The 27,384-nt window shown below is 32.0% G+C and overlaps 2 protein-coding genes across 2 annotated transcripts; one reads left to right on the top strand and one right to left on the bottom strand.

The window, feature by feature from the left end:
- The first annotated feature begins 2,726 nt into the window (after positions 1-2,726).
- LOC132614382 (protein C2-DOMAIN ABA-RELATED 7-like) lies at positions 2,727-5,293 on the top strand. The gene is made up of 3 exons (XM_060328830.1): positions 2,727-2,936; positions 3,610-3,705; positions 4,699-5,293. Exons 1-3 carry the CDS (start codon positions 2,829-2,831, stop codon positions 4,987-4,989), a joined length of 495 nt encoding a protein of 164 aa, XP_060184813.1. The 5' UTR covers positions 2,727-2,828; the 3' UTR covers positions 4,990-5,293.
- A 4,821-nt stretch (positions 5,294-10,114) lies between these two features.
- On the bottom strand, positions 10,115-13,443 carry LOC132615847 (kirola-like). The gene is made up of 3 exons (XM_060330443.1): positions 13,034-13,443; positions 11,836-12,273; positions 10,115-10,608 (listed from the first exon to the last, which is right to left on the bottom strand). Exons 1-3 carry the CDS (start codon positions 13,218-13,220, stop codon positions 10,343-10,345), a joined length of 891 nt encoding a protein of 296 aa, XP_060186426.1. The 5' UTR covers positions 13,221-13,443; the 3' UTR covers positions 10,115-10,342.
- Positions 13,444-27,384: the final 13,941 nt, after the last annotated feature.

The raw sequence follows: 27,384 nt of genomic DNA, 5'->3' as shown, positions 1-27,384 counted from the left end.
CAGAATGTCTTGGGCAGTCCAGAGTGTATTCTCATACTCCGAGCACGCTCGTTCAACGTTCGGTTCATTTTTCGGCTATTCCATTTTGTTGCGGCGTTCCAGGAATAGTCTTCATCATCTTGATCTCATTATCGGCACAGTACCATTTGAAATCACCATCGGTGTATTCTCCGCCGTTGTCGGACCTCAAACACTTCAACTTGAGGTTTGTTTCATTCTCGACCATGACTTTCCATCTTTTGAATACACTGAACACATCGGATTTATTTTTCATAAAATAAACCCATACCTTCCTGGTTGAATCATCAATGAAGGTCACGTAGTAGTGTGATCCTCCAAGAGAGGGGACAGTGTTAGGTCCCCACACGTCTGTGTGCACCAATTCCAGCTTCTCGACCTTCAACTCCCTGCCTACATTTGAGAAGCTTACTCGCTTTTGTTTTCTGAGAATGCAGCTCTCACACGTATGAAGGTCCACCGTCTTCAGCTCCGGAATTAAGCCATTTGTCACCAACAGCTTCATCCCCTGCTGGCTGATATGCCCCAGCCGACAATGCCACAAATCTGTCTTCTTTGTGTTGTCAACCACAGCAACAGTATCACGACAGCTAGTCGTCATGTAGAGAGTGCCAATCTTCTTTCCTCGGCCAACTACCATAGCACCTTTCGCCACCTTCCAAGACCCATTACCAAAGTTGAGATCATATCCCTCATCATCAAGCTGACCTACTGAGATCAGGTTTCGCATCAGCTTTGGAACATGTCTAACTTTTGTAATCTTCCACGAGGATCCATTTGACATCTTCAAATTAATGTCTCCCGTGCCAACAACGTCTAGCGGCTCTCCATCGGCTAAATAAACTTTGCCGAGATTCCCAGCCACGTAGTTTGTCATTATATCATGATGTGGGGTGGTATGAAAGGACACTCCTGAGTCAAGCACCCAAGAGTCTATCGGGCTGTCAACCGATAGCAACAACGCATCGCCAATGTCTTCCGTAGCAGCGTTGATTCCAGCCCCCTTGTTGTCCTCCTTCTTTGGCGCCCTGCAGTTCTTCTTGAAGTGACCTGGTTTTCCACAGTTCCAACACTCAAATGTTCGTCCTGGTCTGGATTGACCCCTGCCATTCCTTGACTTCGATCTGCCCCTATTTCGGTTGTAGTTTCTGTCATAATTTCTGCTTCTGTTTTCAACATTAAAAGCAGAACTCGTCGATGCCTCTCTGGAATCTGTCCTGCGCACCTCCTCAGCAAGGATACGATCTCTAACATCGTTGAACTTTAGTTTGTCACTGCCGATAGAATTACTAACCGCTGCTCTCATTGGCTCCTAGCTATTTGGTAGGGATGCCAACAAAATTAGAGCTTGCACTTCATCATCGAAGTCAATTTTTACTGATGACAATTGATTTACAATGGTATTGAATTCATTTACGTGTGCAGCAACATGAGCATTTTCCATCATCTTTAGATGAAATAGTTTCTTCATGAGATACCTTATTATTTGCCGAAGGTTTCTCATACATGTCAGACAATATCTTCATCATATCTGCGGTGGTCTTCTCCTTTGCCACATTGTGAGCAACGTTCTTCGACAACGTCAGCCTGAATGACTCCCAGAACTTGTCTGTCGAGGAGATCCCAATCTGCTTGCTTCATCTCCTCTGGTTTCGGACTCAGAGGTTCATGAAGCTTTCTGCCATATAAATAATCTTCAATTTGCATTCTCCAGAATGCAAAATCTGTACCATCGAATTTATCGATGCCGTGCGTCGTACCATCTTCGCCTCCCATCGTTTCTAAAAATCACAACACAACATGTTACTCTGATACCAGTTGTTAGGATTTGAATCCCAAATCCGACCTTTGTAAGCAGGTTCCCAGGAAAGATTGGAGGATTACAACTGACCACTTAAATACCAACCTCCTTAGACAGAACCTACTTACGTCGTGATGTAAGCGAAGAATAAATAAATAACACACAGAGATTTATAGTGTTTCACCCTCAATGTGAGAGCTACGTCCATGTTGCTGCTGCAGATCTTATTAAAGAAGAAATATTACAAGTGTTTACAACACTCAACCTCACAACCCCAATCCCAATTTCACTCAAGAAGTTTTTTACTAAAAATCCTCTCAAAAGTCTTCTCTTACTTAGGCCTTTCACTACGAGTATTTCTCTTAGATTTTTCTCTCTCTTTGGGATGTGTTGTCTTCTTCAATTTTTGGTGGTATTTCCAAATGAAGCTTAGAGCTCTATTTATAAGCTTCAAATAACGCGTGAACAGTAACACATATGAACAGTACGCGGGTTTTTATACGCGTGAACAGTAAACCGCGTTTTTATACGCGTGAACAGTACCACGCGTGAATAGTAAACCGCGTATTTATACGCGTGAACAGTACTCAACAGCCGTGGTATAATTGGAGGTCCTTTTCTCATCATTGTACTCCCTCCATTCACTTTTAATTGTTCACTATTTCAAAAATAACTTTTCACTTTTACTTGTTCACTTTCACATATCAAGAGAAAAATAATGAGTTTTTTCTGTTTTACCCTTAGCATTAATTACTCATTTCAAATCATTTTTCAAATCCAATACAATTATACATCAATTAATATGGATATTATGGTAAAATATGCACTTTATTTATTATTTTTTAGAAAAATGCAAAATCTACAGTGGACAAGTAAAAGTTAACGGAGGGACTATATATATGTCTTCCACCTTCATATGTTGTTGTGACGCATACTAATTAAGTTCAAATTTGCAAAACCATTTTGATTTTCCAGTACTCTTTTGTTAGAAAAAGAAAGAAAGGAAATAATGGAGATGTTGGGACTTCTTAAAATTAGGGTGCAGAGAGGCATCAATCTGCCACTCAAGGATACATTTCATAGTGATCCTTATGCTGTTGTCACCATGGGTGAACAGGTATACGTTATTTATTTTCTTTGACAATATTTTGGCATATTGAGTTGTCGACTTTATCGCGTTTAGAGGCAAATGTAGGACGAGTTGTTTGATTATGGTTAGCTCCTATATTTCTATATAAAAGATATTACAGCCGATGATTAGCTGCTTTAGTTTAGTGGCGGATCTACGTCATTAGTTTGGTTTGACAGAATTCAATAATTTTAGCTAGATCATGTATTTATGTTAGAAAATTCATTTAATATGTATAAATAATTTATCTCGAACAGATACATGTTATTTCTTGGTCTTTGATATATTTTGGCATATTCATGCATCCAATCAATGGTCAAATATATTGCGTCCAGAGGCAAATCTAGGACGGGTTCTTTGGTGAGGATTGAGCTCCTATAGTTCTAATTGAAAAATATTAGTCAGTTATAGCTTATTTAGTTCATGGGCGGATCTACATCATTAGTTACGGTCCGATAATAAAATCCAGCAATTTTGTTCCAGACCATACAGTTGTGTTAAAAAATCAATTAATCTGTAGATAATATATCTCGAACCCAATAACTGTCTTGTCTTAAATTCTAGAACTTATAAATTTAAAATTCTGAATTCGCATATGTGCTTCTTGATGTCAATTTTAGATATATGTTTTTAGTGCTGATGTTGTGCAATCGTCTTACAGCGAGTGAAGACTAGTTGCAAGAAGAACAACTGCAACCCTGTTTGGGATGATGAATTGACGTTGGCATTGAAATATCCAAATGTTCCAATTGTTTTAGTGAGTATTCTCTTTATGATGATTGCTGGAAGTATGTTGTGTTCTTTGTAAGTCCCTCTGTTTCAATTTATGTGGCTTAATTTGGAATACGAGGGTCAAACTAAGTACTCCCTCCCTCCCAATTTATGTGGCACCACTTGATTTGGCATGAAGTTTAAGAAATAAATGAATACTTTTGAAATGTGAGGTCCAAAACAAGCCTTAAATAAACGTGTGGCTGTAAATCATCTTATAAAGTTAAATTGTTTCTAAATACAGAAAGGTGACATTCATTTTGGGACAGACCAAAAAGGAAATGGTGTCATATAAATTGAGACAGAGAGAGTACTTAATATTTGATGTAAATTCACAGATAATAATATTTGATTTAAAGAGTATAATAAGTCACAATAGTTAACAATTCAAAATATTTAAAAAAGTATTTGAAAAAATTATGTTCAGAGAAAATATTCCTTGATTGTCCAAATAGTAACTAAGACAAACAAATTTAAACGAAGGAAGTATGTTATTTGGTATCATAATTAGTTTGATCTGAATTAAAAGTGATCATGTTAGGATTTATGCTATAAGAGAGCTTTGGACAATCAATATGAACTATATAGGTCACAGGTTCGAGCTGTGAAATCAACCATTGATGCTTGTAGTGTAAGCTACTACATTACACCCCATAGGCAATTATCATTACCTCCCTGGGGTGCCGTCCTTCCCCAGATCCTCGTAAACACGGGATGCTTCGTAAATCTAGTTGCCGTCATGTTAGGATTTACACTTCCAATAAATTTTAACATGTGATTACTTGTTAGTTATTATTTTTATCAGGCTAATTACCAAGTAATAACCTTATGATTGACCTGATTATGTTAAAAAATTTACACTATTAATTATTGAACTTAAACTCTTAAAGTTAAATGGTCTAAAGACATCTGCAAAATATTTGCTATTACATAGGTACTCTGATGTAGTTTCTGATTTGATCTATGGTGATATTTTCAGGCTGTGTATGACAAAGATACATTCAGTAAAGATGACAAAATAGGGGAAGCGGAGATAGACATAAAACCATATCTTGAAGCTATGGAAATGAGCTATGATCAGGACCTTCAAGATGGTGTCAAAATTGGCAGAGTTCAACCAGACAGAAATAATTGCTTAGCTAAAGAAAGTTGCATTATATGTGAAAATGGAAAAATAATCCAAGACATGGTACTTATGCTGCAAAATGTTGAATGTGGTGAAGTAGAAGTGCAAATTGAAGTGATCCCTAAAATGCTCTCTGATGACTAAGCTAATTCTTTAGTAGATTAAGCTCGGCGAATCAGAAACTATTGTATTTTTTCTATAACAGCACTCTCCCATGATTTCCACAATAATGTTTGCTTATGAAACTTTTTTTCACGTAGTTCTGGTCTCTTGTAATACAAGTCTTGGGTGAGGCTATCGTTCTAACTGATATATGGGAAAACCTTAGTTTGGATTTGCCACAGGCTTTATGTAATATCCAGGGGACATCCTATAGTTTTTTTTTTCGTTGTTGTAATAAAATTACTGTATCGGACGATGGAGTTTAATGCAATCCCAATTTTATCTATTATCAATTGTAGCAAGGCCCTTCCCCAGGTCCTTGACTTTGATTTTGAAACTGATCAAGCTGTACGTGTAGAGTGATATTTGACTCAATTTTCACTGCTAACTCGATTTTAACTGCAAACCACCAAAGAGAGCAGAGAATCTATTGGTAAAATAAATAAAATTTACTGTAAAAGTCAAATTAAGACAGTTAGTATGGTGCAAAGATAAGTTTCTGCTTTAATTTTTCTTTTTTTTTCCTTGTCCTTTTCTCTTTTTTTTTTATTTTTTTTATTTTTTGAGAAAGAGGTCTACTAACATAAAGAGTTTTCTATTATTGAAGTATAATAATATCAAGACCGTGGAATTTTTTACCAAAATAAGCCATTATTTCAGTCAATTCATCAAAATAATATATTCTTTTGAAAATTTACAGAAGTAGAATAAACATATTCCGCAGTAACGTATTATGCATTATTTTATTCCAAAACATTTAACGGGCAAAAAGTTAAAGATTAACAGTGGTAAAGGATAATTCGTTACTGTGAATAACGTTTTATGGTTAACTAATGGTTTCAATGTTCCACTGATTTGAGTTCTTTATTTTATCCTAGCTGATTTGAGTGCTTTATCTTATGGAGCATATATGATTCACTAAGGTCTCTTAGTCTACAACTTGATGGAAACCATTCTTAGCTGTCGTTTTGCTTTATACAAATTTAGTTCCGGCGAAGTGAATGGAGAGACCAAATTTAGCTGTTGTTTTGTTTCTAGAAGAGGGAGTATTTTTCGTTAAGCAGTAGATATGAAAGGTGGTTGCTTCTTAATTTTCATATATGAAAAGACTGTAATATATAAGCATTAATTACTAGTAGTTATTGTTGTAAACTTAAGACATTGTATCTTTAATTTCTTTTAGGTCTTAACCTTCTTGCACTTTAAAATGTATAAGAAAATGTTGAAAGGGAGAATTAACCAACTTCTGCTCATATAATTTCCCACTGCTGGTGTTTTTTTGAAATTGAAAAACTGTTACTTTATTTAGCTAATCAATACTTTTTTTATAAGGCTAATCAATATTTTTTTTAATCCTAATCAATTTTTTTTAAGGTTAATCAGTATCTTTTTGTAAGGCTAATTGATACTTTTTTTTTTAAAGGTAATCAATATTATCGGTAAAGTTTTATAATTACATCAATCAAGAGGGTTCGTAATTTGAAGAATTCTTTGCAGGATTTAACTGCTCGTGTCTGGATTTTGTAGAAATGTTAATGTCAGTTACGTTTTAGCCTGAAGTTGTAACTCTGAGTTATGACTTTAAGATCAATCAATGTCAGATTTTGTATTCTTTAGAGTCGTTACTCACAGTAACATATTAATCATAAAACGTTACTCACGGTAACGAATTACCCTTTAACACCGTTAACCTTTAACTTTTTTGCCCATTGAATTTTTTGAATAAAATAACGTCTAATACGTTACTGTGAAATACGTTTATTTTAGTTCTGTAAATTTAAAAAAAAATGTATTATTTTGATGAATTGACTGAAATAATAGCTTATTTTGGTCAAATAGCTGCCGTACTCCACTAAAATTTTCTATTTGTGGTCCATATCACTCGTTGCCATAATTAGGGGTGTTCATGGTTCGGTTTGGGTCGGTTATTGGTTAAAACCATAACCAAATCAATTTAGTCGGTTTTTAAATGTCTAAAACCATAACCAAACCAAGTAAAATAATAACCACCGGTTTGGTTATTGTCGGTTTGGTTCGGTTTTTCGGTTTATGACTAGCCGTGACAATTCAAATATTCTCTCTCTACGTTCTTCAAATTTCTTATGAAGCTCTTTTTTCCTCACGGCCCACAAGGGTGAACTTTGCTGCATATTGAGGGAAAGACACGCTGTTGGCAAATCAGGTGGACCAAACTTGCAACGCAGTTTAGATTCAAAAGAACAAGTCAAACAGAGGTTTCAAAATACAAACAACCCTTATGCTTACAACTTATTAGAGTTGGGCTTGGATTGTTGGACATATTCTTTTAAGACATGAGCCTTAAAAATAGGTAGACCAAAATTAAATTAATAATTAAAATGTATAAAATATCTTTAATTATTTATGAAAAGCTAATATTATACATATAAATAATTATAAATTTTATGTATATAATTATCGGTTTGGTTCGGTTATTTATTCGGTTATTTTTTACTATAACCATAACCAAACCAAATATTATCGGTTTTTTCAAATTTAAAACCAAACCAAACCAAACCAAACCAAATGTCGGTTATTTTATTCGGTTTGGTTAAATTTTCGGTTTGGTTTTGATTTTAACCAAAACTGTGAACAGCCCTAGCCATAATTGTATAGAAGAACCAAAGTTCCCAGATATAAATGCCAGCAATTATTGAGATCAAGTTGCTGGTACTTAAATTCATTTAATTACCAGCATGCTGATCTGAATTGAATTTTATAACATTAAACTGTCAAATCTGATCTAGACCTCTGAGTTAAGCACCAAAAATTGTTAGATAGTTCAAATCTGAGGACTGTGATGACTATTAGAAAATATATTTTGTCCTACGTAACTTTCTTAGTTTTTAAGTTAGTTTAAAAAAAGATGATATTTTCAATATTTAAAAATAATTTAATGTTAAGCTTTTAATTTTATTATTAATAAGATAATTTATAATCACGCAAATTTCTATAATTTATTTTAGATAACAAGGTTTAATTTTTTTTTGTTCCAAATTTTTATGACTAATCAAATATCATTACATAAATTGGAAAGGAATACTCTCCCATCTCAAATTATTTATCATTTTTTATTTTACACGCCCCCTTAAGAAATATTAGTTAGGAGCGGTGTGGCCTTTGACTAACTTTACCATTATTTATGCCTAAGTTAAAGTCTCTCCTTATTACTCCCTCCAGATCTAAAAAAGTGTCCACTTAATCTTTTTTTTATATAAAAAGAAGTGTCCATTTATCAAAATAAGAAAGAATTAACCTTGTTTTTTCAGATTTGTCCCTATTAAGTATTATATGATCAAATCTCAATCCCTATTTAATTAGGGGTAGTTTAGTCAAATAATCTATTTTTGTCTAGGAGTTAGTATTTTCTTAGGGGTGTGCAAATGGCTAAATGGACTCTTTTTTTTATCCGGAGGGAGTAAATATTTACTCTATTTATGTGTCATCTGCATTAATAACATAATTCTACTAAAAGCAAAATGGAAAAAACATATCAATTGTGCTTTAAACTTCTAAAATGATAAATTATTTGAGACAATTATTTTTAGTAAGAACGATAAATAATTTAAATGAAGGGAGTATATTTCAGTCGTAAAAAACAAACAATTCCGATAAACAAGTTTATTGTTTTCAGATTGAACAACCTTTGTTATCGTTTCCTGTCGGAAAATAATTATTCCCCCACACAATTCCAACTCTTCGTGAACCATACCCAATTCAAGTACACACAAACATTGCTACCAATATAAAATGCAAATTTTTTGGAAAAGAAAAAGCATTAAGCACAGCCTTAATATTTTCAACGGAAAATACTCTCTCTGTCTCAAATTATTTATCGTGGTTACTAAAATAATTATTTCAAATTATTTATCATTTTAAGAGTATAACGCACAATTAATTAATTTCCCCATTTTACCCTTTATAGAATTTTATCATTAATAGAGATGACACAAATAGAATAAATATTTAATGGAGAGAGATCATAACTTAGACATGAATAAGGGTAAAGTTAGTCAAATACCCCTTCTAATTAATATTTCTTAAGGGGTTTGTAATCATAAAAGCGGCAAATAATTTGAGACGGAGGGAGTATACAAACTGTTGGCCGTTCCACACCGAAATTAGAAATTACATATTCACTCATTTCCCTTTTTATTTTGCTACATATAGTAGACACTTCCAAGAACACCCATTAATCACAAGACACTTTATTACAAGCATATGGTATACATATGTAGTAAGTAATATCTTATGTAACACTACTTGATGTGGTGAGTCTCAATTTCTTTGGTGACATTGAGACTTTTTATCATTTTTGTGAAAGAGTTTTGAGGATGAACGGTCTTAATTAGTAAATTTATACCTGATCTTCGTAAGAATTATTGGACGAGCTCAGAGCGTTGAGCGCTAGACGTATAATCAGGCGCTTGAGACGTAAATCTCACAAAATAAATCTCACAAAATCAAGCCCACACGTGAGTCTTAAAGCGTTGTCTTGCTCCGGAGCGAGCCCCAAACAAGTCCTACAAAAAACCTTTTTAAATACTACTGCCTCTGGTCCAAAATTAGTGAATTTTTGTAGTATGATACACCCCTTAAGAAAGTCAATTGGTTACACTTATTAAAGTGTTATTTGATAACATTACCTTTTTGCTTTTTCCAAACTTTTCTTACAAGTAGAAATAATCATTGTAGGGAATGAAGGGACTTTGAAACTATAACAAACATTAAATTTGTTCATTGAATTAAAAATATATTATGAGTAAATTTGGACAAAGAATAAAATACATTCTTGATAGAGTAAAACCTTAATTATTTTGGACCAATTTTTAGAGGCTAAATCCTCAATTATTTTAGACCGGATGGAGTAATTAATACCTCTTTGGGCTTTGAAAAATTCATTTATTTTGTACCAAAGAACAAGTGTTAGAACTTAGAATATTCACTTATTTTGAACGGAGGGAGCAGTCAACCACAACGTTCCCCACCCCCACCCCCGCCCGTGACACCCACACACACAACATGAATGTTTGAATTTTACATTCCTATTCGTTTCTTCTGCTCGGATACACTGCATATATAATGGAAATTTTGAAAAGAAAAAGCATTAAGCACAGCCTTAATATTTTCCAAAGGGATATACAAACTGTTGTCCAAAGCACAACGAAATTAGAAAATACATATTCACTCATTTTCTTCGTCTTCTTCTTCCTTTTTCTTATTTTTCTACATATAGTAGACACTTGCAAGCACAACCATTTATCACATATTATTACAACTATTTAGGTACAGATATGTAGTAGTAATATTTATGTAATCACTTGATGTGGTGAGTCTCAATATCTTTGGTGACATTGAGGCAGAATTCCATCAAAGTATGTGGATCAGGCACATTATTATGCTTCTTTTCATATTCCAAGATCCAAGTAACTAAGTTGTTTACACCTTTGGTCTCAACGTGAACAGTGAGACAAAATGATTTGTATGCATCCAATATATCTCCACCAATCACCTTGAATCTAACCAGCTTCTTTTCCTCATCTATGGCTTCAATTATCTCCTTTGCCACCTTCTCTTTCCCATCTGTAAACAAAAATATATACATTAGTAAGAAATTTGATACTAATAATTCAGTTTTTTAGATGGGAAACGGGTTAATACGTTGAATAAAAAACGTGTAGGATCATAACTCGTTTAAATTTTGCATGGGCTTATAAACAAGTTATTTTGGACTAAAGAATGTGTCATAACCCAACCCGCCTAACTTAAGATCATATTATTAGTTCTTTTATAATTGTTAATTACCAAATCAAACTAACCAAAGTTTTTTCTTTTATTTATCATGTCTACATCTGACCAACTAAATCCAAAGATTTTGTTTTTCTATGTTTAATAATCTTTTTATGGGTCAATTTAAGCTACTAAGGTGTCCAAATAAACCAAATTTTTAGATGGACTAGGCCTTATTTGTGCACACTTAATAAAGATATTAATCTGAACTATATAGATCTCAGTCTTTGAGTTGTTTTGTTTTTCATGTCTAAATCGTAATTGTTCATATTTTAATTATTTATGTATTTTGTTTATTTTAGTATTCAAATCTTAGTACAATATCTTAATATTCAGATATGTATTCAGATTCATATTTTAAATCTTAATACACATCATACTATTCAAATGCCTTTTATATTATAAAAACAAATGAGGCCTTAGATTATGCCTAAATTTACCTACCACTAGATATATGTCTAGCCCAACTCATCTAAACTCTGGTAATAAGTTGGTCGGAATATATTTTTATGGGCTAAATTTGGCACCTCCAATACTGTTAGATTTGGAAGGAGTTGCAACATGGTTAAGGAGGGGTTTCAATATTGTGGCATAACTTAGATTAAATACTTTGACACTAATATTAGACAAAACATGTACTTTGACTATTGGAACGATTAACTTAGATAGAAAACTCATGATTGAAAATTTAAAATATATATTATAGAAGGACTTCTCTTTCAATGAATTCTAGGCAATGGGAATCTAGATTAATCGGACTAATGAATATTGAATACCAACATTAATATACTCAGTGTTATCCCACAAATGAAGTCTGGGGAGGGGGGTCTACGCGGACCTTATCTCTACCTTTTAAAAGTAGAGATGTTGTTTCTAAAAGACTCTTGGTTCAAGTAAAGCAATTCAAAACAGGTTTGAAAAGAACATATAGTAATAAATAATTGTTGAAAATAATGGAGAAAAGAATAGTAACAATATTAAATAATACGATAACCAAGAAGAATATTAATGGAGGCTTACCATGGAAGAAGTTCCAGAAGATAACAGAGCCAACAGTACCCCATTCACCTTCATGAATGTCCACCTTTTGTACTTTATCAGGACACATGCTTGAGATATGGTGTGGCCTATGCCTAAATATTTCATGAAACACATCTCCATCAGACTTAATTTCTATCTCAGAAACCAACTTCCCTGTTAGGTGATGAGTCTCAATATCTTTTGTAACATTTAGACAAAAATCCATTAATGTGTGTGGATCTGGTACATCTGGATTTAACTTCTCATATTCCAAGATCCAAGTAACCAAGTTGTCTTCATCCTTTGTTTCAACATGAACAGTGAGGTAAAATGATTTGTAAGCTTCCAATATATCTCCACCAATCACTTTGAATTTGACCAGCTTCTTTTCTTCATCTATTTCCTCAATTATCTCCTTTGCTACCTTTTCCTTCCCATCTGTAATATAAACAAGCTCAGTTAGCATTTTTGCTCAAATATACATGTTTATAGGTGGACTTAGCGCGAATTTTCGGTGTTTGACAGTAAATAAGGTGTATAAAAACTATGCTCGTTTTGAAATTTGGCTTAGATTTTGAATTCGTCTCTGCATATTAGAGTTTACTTGACTCTTTAATGCGTAAAAAGTACTCCCAGCATGTGGTCCAAGCAAGTATCGTTTTACCCAAATCAGTTTGATTCATACTATAAAAGTGTCGCTTTACAAAACCAAGAAACATTCTTTATTTTTGAAATCAACCTTTTTCCAATAAATGATGTGGGCTAATTTATTCAAATAATCCTTGTGATCAGAGGCGGATGCAATGTTGGGGCACCGAATTCACCTTAATCGAGTACTTTCAATGAAAATCATAAATTTGTACACAAAAAATCACTCAAACCGCAGTAAATAATAGGTCTGAACCCGCGATTTTAAAAATAACAACAGGCCAGTTCAATGCTAAGAAGCTTAACAATTGAACTCATAAAAGTTTAAATCCCAAGTTCACTTCTATTTATAATTACCGCTAATAAATGTGTTTCTTAGCGAATTTTATCCAAACCCTCAAACGATACTTATTTTAAACCGAAGCGAGTATAAGAAAACAGAGGCTAAAAGTATAACCAGGTGCGGATATTATGTTAACTTGAAATTATTAGAGGAACTCATAACATTATAACAATCACTTAGAAGCGGTATAGAAGAGAGGTGGCTTACCATGGGTGAAATTCCAGAAAATGATAGAACCAACAGTTCCCCAGTCACCTTCATGAATGTCCACATTCTGTACTTTATCAGGACACATGGTTGAGATGTGATGTGGTCTATGCCTAAAGATCTCATGGAACACATCTCCACAAGACTTGATAGTTATCTCCGAAACCAACTTTCCTTCAAGACTCATCTCTCTTCGATTATATATCACAAAGTTATATTAAGAAGTGTGGTTCATCATTGCATGAGTCTCTGGCCTTTTATAGTTAGGTAATATGTCTAGAATATGTATAAATTATAATTTTTTTGCTTAGAATATCTGCCACTTGGTTTCTTCTCGATATGTGTGGCTAATTTATCAATTAACAATTCTATCACTTCGATTTTTTATTTTTTTTTGGTTGTTGTTGTTGTGTGTGAGCTCAAATCGTGATAAGGTACTGATTTTATAAGATTTGGATGGTGAAAATCATATTAAAAAGGCAATCCACCATTGTTGAATAAGCTTGAAGAAGTATCTTTGAATTTAGAGTTTAATTTTTGTGAGAAATCTAGAGTGTGCGTTGTTTTAGACCAGTTGGAAGTAGTCCAAGGGAGTTATCTAGAAATTTTGAAGTCAGTTGGTGGAGATTTGACTGTTTTGAATAAAAATTGAATTGAAATAGCAAAAGAAGTTCACTTTTATAGCTAGCGACGTATTATATACTTTTATAGCATATTATTTATACACTTTTACTTAGATACACTTTTTTTCACAAGGTATATGCATTTTTTGTATAAGTATATTGATAGTACTATATAGTAATACATAAGGCCTTATATAAACATTGTTTGGATAAAAATGTTAATTATATGGGTGTAACCAGTGTTTTAAGAGGCGCCGCGAGGCGAGGTGTTTTATGCGGGGCTAGGCGTAAGCCTCAAGACGTGGGGCGTAAGTCCCATGGATCTACGAGGCCTATGTTTCATGTATCATCATTTTATAATTTTATTACTAAAAAATAAGCAAAAGTAAAATTTTCATTAAAACTATGCAAATAAATCCAAATAAATCACCAATAATATAGAAAGAATTATTATAAATATTATTTGAGAAAGGTAACAACACAAAAAATGATAATAGCCTAGATAATCTTTAAAATGAAATCTTCATGTACTTCATAATCAATCTCCAGATCTATTCCAGACCTCAACTAACATTTGCACTAACTTTTATTTAAATATTCAAAGAAGGAAAAGGGAAAAAAGTGTAAGAGCAATGACAAAAAACGGATAAAGTTGCTTCAGGAAAATACTGTAATAAATCTCTATCATATCAATTCAGGCATAATCATCTGAAAAAAAATATATTTATGGCAATGTTATTTTGTATGACAATTGCTTTATTTATTTATATATTTTAGAAAAAATCACTACAACATGAAAACATGATAACATAAAATATAAATATCATTATATCAATAATAAAAATCATAATTTATAGCAAAAATATTTTTAAAATAATAAAAATCAAATTTAACGTCCGGAGTACGCCTTTATGCCCCAAATTCAAGGGCGTACGCCCTATGGATCTACGCCTTTTATTTATGCCCGGAGCGTTTTTGGTACTCCCCGCCCCGAGACTCACCCGGAAAACGCCTCTGAAAACACTGGATGTAACTGAAAAATATGATTGCGTTAGTGTGAAGTGTTGTGTTGAGCTGCAAATTTTTTAAAATTCTCCTAATATAACTTGTACGGTTGAGGTGCAAATTTTTTGATTTTGAGATCACTATTTAAGTCATATGTATTTGAAAGTATATCCACTTCAAAATAACTTCAGACGACAGTCTCTGAAGTTAGGGTTGACTATCCAAATTGTCTGAATTGAAGTTTCATCTGGCTGATGTTCATGCATAAATGGTTGAAGTTTCCCCGTTTGTGCCTAAATTTCAGCCATATGTGGTAAAATCATTTTTACTTGAAGTTCAGCCATACTTAACTGTAAATAACGTACGTCTAAAGTTCTTCTGAAGTGGTAGATGTACAAAAACATTAATACTTCAGACAAATGACTGAACTTTTATATGGTTAAAGTTCATGCATTTCTGCCTGAAGTTCAGGTAAAAATGGCAAAACTTCATCCATATGTGCTTGAACTTCAGGAAATATACTTGAACTTCATAACAAAAAATGATTGAGAATATAGAAATATGATTGAATTCATCATGCAGCTAAAGTTCACACAAAAATGACTTAACTTGTTTTGGGGAACGTAATTTTTCTTATTAATCATCAGAACGGAAAAACAAACACCAAATAAATAAATGTAGGGACTTAATAGTTAAGTTGGTTGGCTACCTGAACTTTCACCTTATTGGTGAGGGTTCAAATCCCCTCGTTGTAATCCCCTTTCCTTATCCCCTAAAAAATAAATCAATACAAACCAGAGAGACCAAGACATATCTAAAGCCTGTTTGGATAGGCTTAAAAAAAAGTAACTTATAAGCTGAAAACAACTTATAAGCCAAAAAAAAAAAATTGGGGTAGCCTAACTTATTTTTTTTGGCTTATAAGCTGTTTTCAGCTTATAAGTTGTTTTAGATAAACTAAGCAAAACGAGCCCAATTTTTTTTTTTTTTTGGCTTATTTTAAGCACAAAATGGCTTTAAGCTGGCCAGCCAAACACTAAAAAAAATTGAAAACAGCTTATAAGCTGTTTTCAGCAACTTATAAGTCAATCCAAACGGGCTTTTACTAGGTAGGATTCCCTAAAGCCATCTCATGGCCGAGAAAAAAAAAAGATCATACGTCCTTTGATTTATTAGTGTGTTATATTCTATGCTTATTCGTGGATTTTCTTGTAAAATAAGAAAATATGTGGAGAAGTGTCTGTTACCCTTATGCACGAATTATTGAATAAGTCATCTTTCTGTCAAAGTTAAGTTTGTTCGGCTATTCCTTTGCAATTATATATATGTAATAATGTACTTAGTACTGATTAAGGATTTCAAAAATATCATTTAATGATATTAAGTAGTATCACCTAATAGATTATAAAATATAGTGATACGTTAAGATTTCCCAATAAGATTTTCCCTCTCTTGTCCTTTTCTCTTTTCTTCTTTTTTAAATTTCAAAAAGAAAAATTATTTCACGACGTGAAGATGTTTTCGGGGGGAATAATGTGACATGGTGATTACTTGGAAGATGCTTTCGGGAACCTACGTGCAGATTTTTTTTTTTTTTTTTTTTTGTGGAACAGGAAAATGCATTAAATTAAAAACGTGAAATTAAAAAGCTATTACAATTGTGGGATAGATCTAAACAATGCTACCTCTAAATTGTCTTAGTTTGATGAAAGTAGGACAAATGAGCGTAGGGAGTTCCAAAATGAAGTTTCCTCTGTAGTAATGTAGTTGGTCTCCCGACGTACTTGGAGCTTCAAACTAAATTTTGGTTCTGTCCGGGTTATTAGACGTATTACTTACTTATAGTAATTCTATCTAAATACTTATATATACACACAACTATTTTTAGTGTTCTATTTGTTTTGATTTTTTTTTTTATCTGTTAAAAAAGAATGACATCTTCTTATATTTAGTAGTAATAATTTAATTTTAAAATTATCATTGTATTCTTAATGAGATCTGATTTATATTCAAAGCAAACTTAAGGGAAAAATTGAAGAAGTCAAAGAGATTACAAAAGTACGATAAAAATCTACAAGTGTAAAATCAATCAATCATCAATCAATCAATCTATGTTTATATATAATATAAAGCTAGACATAGATAAGGTGATGTAGCACCTCGCTATGACCTTCATTTACATTTATCTTTTTTCTCCTTTTTTTGAACTTTTCCATCATATTTCTCATTTATCTTATATTAAGAATTTCACTTTATCCAAAACTCACATATCTTCCTAACCCACACTTTAAATTCCCGTAACTTCCATGCATTACACGTCCATACTCCTAAAAATTAAATATGTAAATTTATGATATTTTACCATGTTCATTGTTAATAAAGTAGAAGAGATGAATCTTTATGTGCAGTAATACTCTATAAAGCCTAAAAGTCACCCACTACTTTTCCCCTAATTAAACCATTGAGCCATTTTCTTGTGTTGTGCTTCCAATAATAAAATGGTAACCATTCATTTTTCCTTTTTCCTAATTAATATAGTTGAAGAATGCTTCTCTGCCCATTCCCCCTCTAATTAAACCATTAAGCCGTTTGCTTCTGTTATGATTCCAATAATAAAGTCAATGATACCCATTTATTTTTCTTTATTATTAGAGTAGAAGAATTCTTCTGTTATATAAGTAATTGAAAAGAAGAAGTGATCTTCCACTTTCAGCTTCTTCTGTTATATAAGTTTTTGTACTATTACGAGTTGTATTTTGTTTTTCCCCATTTTTTTGGTTGCTTATTTGCATTGACATTAGAAATATATAGCATTTGCTTTGTGACAATAATATCGTATAAAATTATTTGTCATTTTGTAGTTTTCATAGTGAATATCTACAAGCAAAGAATCGATAATGAAACTATTTATCCTAACAACGGAAGTTCGTTTACTAGCAGAACAAAGGTAAATTTTATTTTTCTTATTAATATATTTTTCTAATTCATAATATGTAAACACTTATGGATCCCCAAAAAAAAATTATATAAACACTATATATTTCTTAGTATATCCTTAATTTCGTAATATTTGAGATGAGTCTGATTATTTAATTTGGTAGTATTGCAATAGATTGTTTATTCATCAAGAAACTAAATCATATGAATAAGATAAATTATTTTCTAGCAAAACAATTATAATTGTAACGTGTACTTCTTATTCAAGTTCATATATATTGAAATTAGAAAGTATAAATAAAATAAATTATTATATTCTTTTATTAAGTTCATATGCACAAATTTTAATAATTGAGGAAGAGGCATAGTATTTAAGGTTGGGGTTGGGGGAGGGGGGAGGGGGGAGGGGAAGTACTGAAAAGACGTTCAGACACAATTTCGAACGAGATAACTATCTTAAAGGTTTCTTGCTAGGATAAAAAAAAAAGGATAAAGATTGATGCAGAATGCCGAGAAGTGTTAAAACATTCATGTATGCTAGAGAAAGGTATATTTTGTTTGTTATTTTGTGTGAAAGTTTGAGGTTTTGATTAATTAAAAGAATACGCACGTTAACAAGACGAATTTGTTTCATAAACTTAATAAATGTCTAATTATCTTCTTGGTCAGGAGGAGAAGGGTGGAATCATTGGTCTCACAAAGAAACTTTTTATTTCCCTTTTTGCTTTAAATTTATGGTATTGTTTTGTCACGGACTTCTTTAATTATTTTGCGATGGAATTTCATTATTCATATATAGTTGCATCAGTAAGCCTTTTAGAAAGAGATTCGGCGCCGTATCTTAAAGGAAATCCGATATTTTTTGAACTTTTTGTAATGGTCAAGTAAATCATAAGAATGCCGAGAAGTGTTAAAACATTCATGTATGCTAGAGAAAGGTATATTTTGTTTGTTATTTTGTGTGAAAGTTTGAGGTTTTGATTAATTAAAAGAATACGCACGTTAACAAGACGAATTTGTTTCATAAACTTAATAAATGTCTAATTATCTTCTTGGTCAGGAGGAGAAGGGTGGAATCATTGGTCTCACAAAGAAACTTTTTATTTCCCTTTTTGCTTTAAATTTATGGTATTGTTTTGTCACGGACTTCTTTAATTATTTTGCGATGGAATTTCATTATTCATATATAGTTGCATCAGTAAGCCTTTTAGAAAGAGATTCGGCGCCGTATCTTAAAGGAAATCCGATATTTTTTGAACTTTTTGTAATGGTCAAGTAAATCATAAGAAAGTCCACATCATCATACGTTCGAGAAATACACTACTTCAGCCCTCGAATTATGGGAAACAAATTAGAGACAAAAATAGAATATATTAAAAAGTAAATTACATTTCAATTAACGTGATACTTTATAATTAATTAGCTTATTAGTTATTCATATTATTATTTTAGTTAACATAAGTTAAACGAGGGTTATATTTATCACTCAATTTTAATATATGTATGTTTTGTTGATAGGAAGATATTTCAAGACTGCTATTTTAAGCTTTTGTTGTTGTGCCGTCAGCCTTACTTCTATTTTTGGTTTCACTAAAAATGTTAGTGATGTTTTGATTTGTTTGTCTTTTAATTTAGTTTTTAAAAAATTTAGTTTCTCAAGATACATATGGCCGGTTTAATTTATAAACTTATATGTTTAATCTATCTAATGAAGGAAAAATTAAAGAAGACTTTAAATTTAATTTAAATATAATTCATGATTACTTTTAGACTTATAGTATTGTGTATCAACAAAAATTAAATCATAAGTTTAATGAGGTCTTTCATTACAGCGCGAAGTGTGGGTAAGTCCACTAGTATATCATATAAAGCTAGACATAGAGAAGGTGATATAGCACCTCTCTATGACCAGCATTTGTATTTTTCTTTTTTCTCAGATTTTTGACATTTTTTCCTTCATTTTCTACATAATTCACTAACTAATTGGATTTTAAAAAAACCTGATGCATTAAATATTCCTTTGCAAGAGTTATGCCCACTTACATGGAATAAATCCCACTTTTCATTTCTTAATTATTGCATCACAGTGGTGGTTTCGTATATTGCTATGAAACATTGCTTTGAAATTAGATTTTAAAGCATTCTTAAATAACTTGTAAATGGGTGCTTAAATAACATGTAACTGTGGCATTAACTATGAGTGCTAGCTTTAAATAATTACGTAGTTAATGAGTGGTTTATTTTCCTTCTTCTATGAAATCTGTACATATTCCAAACACCATACTATAAATAGAGGCTAAGGATATATTCAGACATCACTTTTGCATTTAGCGTTTTCTTATGCCGCAATCGTTTACCTAGTAATATTTTTGCTTTCTCAATTTGAAATTTTATCTATATTTTCTGCTTGACATATGTTATTCCCTTGATATTAAATCTTTTATCTTCCTCAATTTTGCTACCTTATTGTTTGATTTTTCATGTCGTCTTAGTAATAGTATTGTAATTCTACAGTCGTTATCCCTCTATGCATGCTTAATTACCTGAAATTACGTTTAACAGGGCAAATTCATTCCTCTGCTTATAGATATTCTATTTTTGGCCTTACATATATCTTTTTTGTTTTTTTTGGGTGTTCTATTTTCATGTATCGTGCCTTCGTGCATTTTTTACAGTGCACTAAAAAGTATTTATTAACAGTGTCGTGTATGATCTTGCTTTCCAAGATTTTTATTCAGTAAATTAGTTTTCCGTATCCTATATTGACTCTAACTTTTTAAGCAAGAACGTAATATGTAGGATTGTTTTTTTACACAATTCTCACTCATAGTGCATCAACTTTTGTGATGTATTATTTGCAAGATAAGGAAATATCAAATGGTGGATAAATGAAAAAATGAATATGGGGAAATTTGAGGAGAAGGACAAATGCATTATTATTACTAGGCACTTGACATGAATGTCTTTTTTGATAATGTTTTTCCTTTGCTTTCTCTAAATAGTTTAAAATTTGTATTCTTGAAATTTGACTTTGCGAAAAAAAGAAAAAAAATTGATAATCTCTCTTCACCCCATTTAAGGTATCTAAATTTCTTACAATCGGGATATTTAGATGGCTTAATTTTATTTATACTAACTGTTTAATTATTTGCTTTTATTGATTTTTTGGATTAATCTCCTCTTTGTTAAAATTGTTTTAGCTAGATAACTAATTTTTTTTCTTTGTTTCTGTAGGTAGTTATTGGTGATGCGATAAACTGTCGAAGCCCATGAACATTGAAATTTTTTAGCTATTATTCATTTCATCACCATGCTAGAAGGGTTGGTTTAGTTTTAACATAGTATTATGCCGGTAAATTTAAATTAAATTTCTCAACATACAACTATAAATTGGATTGAATGTTTTTATTTATGGTTATTAATAGGTATATATAAAATCAAATATACAAAATTATGTATAAATGATCAACCTTGATGTCTTTCATATATTCTTTCCTGTCAAAAGAATATGTACAAATTATCTAAGGATTATGAAAAATAAAGGGTAGAATCATGGAGAAAATGCTTGATTAATAATAAATTTTTTTCTTTTATAAAAATTATAACATTAATATATATTCAAATTTAACATTCGACAGTCTAATCCGCGCAAAGCGCGGATAGATTCACTAGTAACTTTAATAAAGTAGTTTAGGGAAAATGAGATTCTTATTTTACTTCCTTAGTCCATAATAAGTGATTTTTTTTTTTTTTTTGTTTTAGCTCACTCATTTAAAAACCTATTTAAGATATTAATTAAAAATGTTTTTTGAGTAAATAATCCTAATCTACTCATAGGAAAATATAAATAAATAGCAAAAGACTTTTTATAAATTCATTCAGATAATTTATTAGATAAGGATAATTTGTTTTTGAAATATGCTTTTTAAATTTCTGGAAAATAATTATTCTTTGATTAAATTTTAAAAATTAGCTTATATTAAAATGAAGATATAATGCCCAAGTTATCATTTTAATCAAGTTATTTGTCGGACTCTACCGAATTGTGCCTACAAAAAGTAGGGTCAAAACTTCATTATAGGCATGCTTCTATTTCCTCTGTTTCATTTTAACTGTCGTTTTAGTTCAAAAATATTGTTCTAAAATAATTATATCACTCTTGAAATTCAAGACTAAATTAAGTTGATAATTATTTTCAACTATATACTTAACATTAAAGAAGTGATTTTTATTAATTCTTAAAAAAACACATCTAATAAATAGGTGTGAAATATTAAAAATTAGTTAAATATTTAATACTCTATCCGTTTCAATTTATTTTCTTACTTTCTTTTTAGTTTGTTTAAAAAAGAATGTCTCTTCTCTTTTTTGACAACTTTTTAATACCAACTTTCAACATGACATGTTTAAGACCACAAGATTAAAGAATATTTTGGTACAATATCCTACATATCTTTAGTTTAAGACCAAAAAATTTAAAATTCTTCTTATTTTCTTAAACTTTGTGTCAAGTCATTGTTGACACCTAATTTGTGACCTTCAATAATTTTATTTAACTATCCGGAGTTCCTGGATCTCAAACAGAGTGAAATATGTTTTTTTTTAAGTCAAATGATTTTACAAAATTGTTTCGATAATATTTTGTCATTTCATTTGGCAAAATAACTCCCAAATATATGTTGTAAGTCATTTAAAAAATAATGCATATTTTTACTATTAATACGAAGCATTAGTCAAGTTTAATCAGAAAATAATTTAAAACAATTATCTAGTTAATTGTTAAAATTATTGAAGGTCTAATTAGCAAATATTTTACTCCGTTTGATTCAAGAAATTTATTTAATTAAATAAATAATCATGCTACCTCTCAATTTTTGTTCCTGCATAACCAATTTGCATTTGCAATTCCTTAAATTAATCACAATTAATTAATTGTTTAATTGTGGTTATTGCTCATCAATTGCTAATTACGGCTATAATTGAAATAATCAATTATTAGCTAATTGTGGTCTTAATTGAAACAATCAATTTCATGATTTAAAATCAATTAGGGCCATATTTGCAATTTAAAAGCCCTCCCATACACTTACCCGTATCATTTAATTTAATTAATTAGTTAGTTAATTTTTAATTTGGCCGCGATTGAAACGTTCAATCAATGAACACTCTTAGTCTTGGTTATGGATTAAAATTTTCACATTTTACCTTTAGCTACACTTATGTATATGCATGGATATACATGAATATACATTTGTATATAGGTATATCACATGTATATACCTATACATAAGGGGGCCTATTCTTTTTTATTTATTTTATTTACTGGACCGAGCCCAGTCCATTAAAAGACCAGACTCGGCCTGCTGTGGCTTCAAAAGGGACCAAACAGACCATTAAGGTCTCATTTCATTTTTTTGCACGGATTGCCCTTCTTTTGGGGTGGTCTTTAAATTTTGCCTCTCATATTTGTGGTCTTTAAATTTTGCCCTTCGCTTGGATACCTGAGGTTCTGGGTTCGAACCCCCGCTCAGGCATAAAATAAAAAAAAAAATTCCCAAGGCAGGGCTGGGGGGAGTGTATGCCGGATCCGGCATAAAGTCCTTAAGGAAAAACTAAAGTTATGCCGGAGGGGGCATAACTTTTACTCGAGGCATAGTTTAGTTATGCCTTAAGGGGCAAAAGTTTTCCTTAAAGAACTATGCCTTATGGGGCAGACTTTTAATTAAGGCATAACCAAAAATATGCCCCATAAGGCATAACTTTTTCTTAAGGTATAGACTTTGCCTTATAAGGAAAACTTTTAGTTATGCCTTAAGGAAAAATTTCCCCTTATGTGGCATACTATAAAAGTTTGCCCATTAAAAGTATGCCCCCACCGGCATAAACTTGTGAAGTAATTACCAAAGTTATGCCGGACCCGGCATACTTATGCCAAGTCTGCTCATAAGGCATAAGTATGCCGGGTCCGGCATAACTTTGATAATTCCTTCACAAGTGTATGCCAATGGGGGCATATAGAAATTTAAACTCTGCCTTGTGAATTTTTTTTAAAATTTTGACTGTGTGGGGGTTCGAACCTAGAACCCATGGGGTTTAGCCGTAGGGCAAAATTTTAAGATTTCAAATATGAGGGGCAAAATTTAAAGACCACCTCAAAAGAAGGGCAATTCTGCGAATTGCCCGTCTCATTTTGGCCAAATTCGCTATAATTCCACTAAATGCAACCCAAATACGGTAAAACCCTATACCCTCTCTTACTTTTTGATTTTCTACGGGCTATAGGGTACAAATCCATTAATGAGATTTCTCAACCCTCTTCAACTCTCAATCCTCATTGATTCATAAGGAACTAAACGGATCGATTGAATTTGAGCTAAATCGGACCCTCCGTATGCTTATTTGCTTTAATCTTAGCCGTTGATGTTGAATCGAAAGGGCAATTCTTAGAATTTGGAAAAACACCCACATCAAAATTGGTTAGGGTTTTCAGACTTTTAGGGTTCTATTATAAAGAACCCCAATTCTTCACATTATGGAGACAGACGGAGAGATAGAATATCACATATATTCAAACACTCGAATTACCTAGGGTTTTAGCACATTTTGCTGAGATCTTTGATTATTCGAGTAAGTTAAAATTTAAAATCTTTTTTCTTTATTTGTGGCTAAGCTTTGGGTTTGAGAAGCAAAAAGATCTCCAAATCCATTCTCGACATTTGGCTGCGCACAACAAAGGTAATTCTCTCTCCTTTTGTTAACTTTAGCAGTTCTTTATTTTTGATAAGTGTTTATATGATCTGCCTTTTTAGTCTCAATTAATTAGCTATGTGTTAGTGTGTTTAGTTTAGGTCTTAAGTGTTAGTTGTGCTTTATGTGTTTTTGTTTAGTTTAATCATGCTTATTTAATTTATGCATCTGTTAGATGTAGTTTTAAAGTGTTTAGTCTTTTGTGTATTTAAACAATTACTAGTTAATTTCCTCAGTTTCTGTTGATGTTAGGTTTTACATGATGCTTTGATGTTAGATTTTATATGATGCTGTTAGGAATGGGTTAGGCTAAGTTGATGGCTAGTTTGTGATGAAATTGAATCATGTAGAGGTAGTTTAAGAATGATTAAGGTTTGTTTGTCTAAAGTCTTGTAGTCTTGTGTTCTTAAGCTAATTTAGCTATGAATTGGCATCCCTTTTAACTCAATGTGGTTATTAAAGGCCTAAGGCCCAAAAACCCCTCTCTTGATCGAGTTCAAATAGCAAACATAATTGAACGCCCAACCATGGGTGAAAATAATCAACTGATGGGCTTAGGTAGGCCCACTAACCTAGCTTTCCTCTTCTCTTTTTTTATATTTGTATATTTGTTGTATATGTAAACAATTTGCTATATATATTGAAACCCAATTGCGATTAGAACTTAGAAAAAAATCGTGTAGTAGCTAAACACTTTCAAAAATGACTTTCAAAGCTAACATGGTTCTTACTCATTTGTGTAATTGGGAAATTTTGAATGTTTTGCAAAGCATGGAAACTGGAAAATGATGATTTTATTTATTTAAGTTAAATGGATTTTTGGGAATCACAATTGAATCAGTTTGGGCCTTAGGCCTCTTTGGAAGCTAAGCAGGTAAAATAGGCCGTTTGGGCCATAGGCCCACTTTAAAAAATTAAAGAAAAATGAATTGATTTGGGCAATTCTGCGAATTGCCCTTCTTTTCGGGTGGTCTTTAAATTTTGCCCCTCATATTTGCGATCTTTAAATTTTGCCCCTCATATTTGTGGTCTTTAAGTTTTGCCCTTAGCTTGGATACCTGAGGTTCTGGGTTCGAACCCCCGCTCATGCATAAAATAAAAAAATAATTTCGCAAGGCAGAGCTGGAGGGAGTGTATGCCGGATCCGGCATAAAGTCCTTAAGGAAAAACTAAAGTTATGCCGGAGGGGGCATAACTTTTCCTCAAGGCATAGTTTAGTTATGCCTTATGGGGCAAAACTTTTCCTTAAGGAATTATGTCTTATGGGGCAGACTTTAATTAAGGCATAACCAAAAGTATGCTTCATAAGGCTGAACTTTTTCTTAAGGCAAAACTAAATTTTCTTAAGGCAAACTTTTAGTTATGCCTTAAGGAAAAGTTCCGTCTTATGGGGCATACTTTTAGTTATGCCTTAAGGAAAAGTTCCGGCTTATGGGGCATACTTTTAGTTATATTTTATGGGGCACACTTTTAGTTAAATCATAACTAAAAGTATGCCCCATAAGGCGGAACTTTTCCTTAAGGCATAATTAAAAGTTTGCCTTGAAAAGTAAAATATATATATATATATATATATATGTCTCGAGGCAAAGTCTGCCCCCTCTGACATAACTTTAGTTTTTCCTTAAGGATTGTATGCCGGATCCGACATACACTCCCCCAGCCCTACCTTGCGAAATTATTTTTTTATTTTATGCCTGAGCGAGGGTTCGAACCCAGAACCTCAGGTATCCAAGCGAAGGGCAAAACTTAAAGAACACAAATATGAGGGGAAAAATTTAAAGACCACCCCAAAAGAAGGGCAATCCGTGCAAAAAAATGGATTGATTTAAGGCTTCAAGCAAAGTTGGTTTGAAATGATGATTGGGCTTAATTTGGAAAATTTGGACTGATTTTAGAAAATAATAAAACAAAACGAGATTTTCAGAAGAAACAAAAGATAAGTGTAAATGGACTTTGAAAGAATTATATGACTTAAGGCTGTTTTAACATTTTTGGGGCCAAAAGCCCAAACCTTCAGGCAAATAAATAAAGAGAAATACACTTGGACTATTGTTTGAGGAATAAGATGGCTTTGAAAGTAGTATATGGTTGATAATTGAGCTTCAATGAACTGAAACAAAAAATAAGCAAATTCTTTCTCTATTTATATTTGTAAAAACCTATACTATTCTTATGGAGGAGATATACTCCATTTATTCCCTTATATATATAAAAACTATAAGGACTAAACCATGGCATTTGGACCAAATTAGTAATAAGTCTACTTAACAGAAAATCTTAAATGTATTTTGATCCAGAAATGAAGTGAATTTAACCACCTTATACATTTTCCAAAAGAGACCAACCTTTCTCTTCCTTAAAGGATAGTTTTGTCAAAAGGCGAGTTTTATGATTAGCATGACAATCTTGCAAGAAAGAAACATTTTAACAAATAATCACATTAATCGCACATTGAAGCGCGTAGGTCAACCGTATTCTACGGATCTTTAATACTGGGGTGATTAAAACCTTCACTGGGGGATCATCATAACCTTTACTTCGAACTCTGGTTTAAAAGAATTTTTCTCTTGTTTGATAAACCCTTTTTACTCGGTTTTCTAAATTTTCTTTATAAAATTAGGTGGCGACTTTAAAAAAACATAAAATCCAATAGAGTCCACAACTTCTTAATAGCTTTTATACACTAGCGTAAAAGTGAACCGTAACAGTCATAACCAAACAAACAAATTGAAACTGATGGAGCATTCAATATGATTTATAAGTTTCTTGCAATCAGAATCAAGAACACTAAACAACCCAAAAATGCAGTATCATACACGTCGTAAGCAGGACTGCTCTATAGTTAAAGTTACGGGTTGGACAGAACATAGTAGCTTCAAACCCTGTACTTGTTATGTATAAATAATTTATTTAAATTCAAGTAATCTAAATGTGTTGTTGTCCTGATCTCACAAACTTAAAATTTTTGACTCTACCTCTCATCTTAAGAAAGTTCATGTACAATATAGGATAATATATTATTACACATAGCTTAAA

This window comes from Lycium barbarum, chromosome 10 (assembly GCF_019175385.1).
Source record: "Lycium barbarum isolate Lr01 chromosome 10, ASM1917538v2, whole genome shotgun sequence".
Lineage (NCBI taxonomy): Eukaryota > Viridiplantae > Streptophyta > Magnoliopsida > Solanales > Solanaceae > Lycium > Lycium barbarum.
The sequence above is the reverse complement of the archived record's forward strand: the minus strand, read 5'-3'. Positions and strand labels throughout refer to the sequence as shown.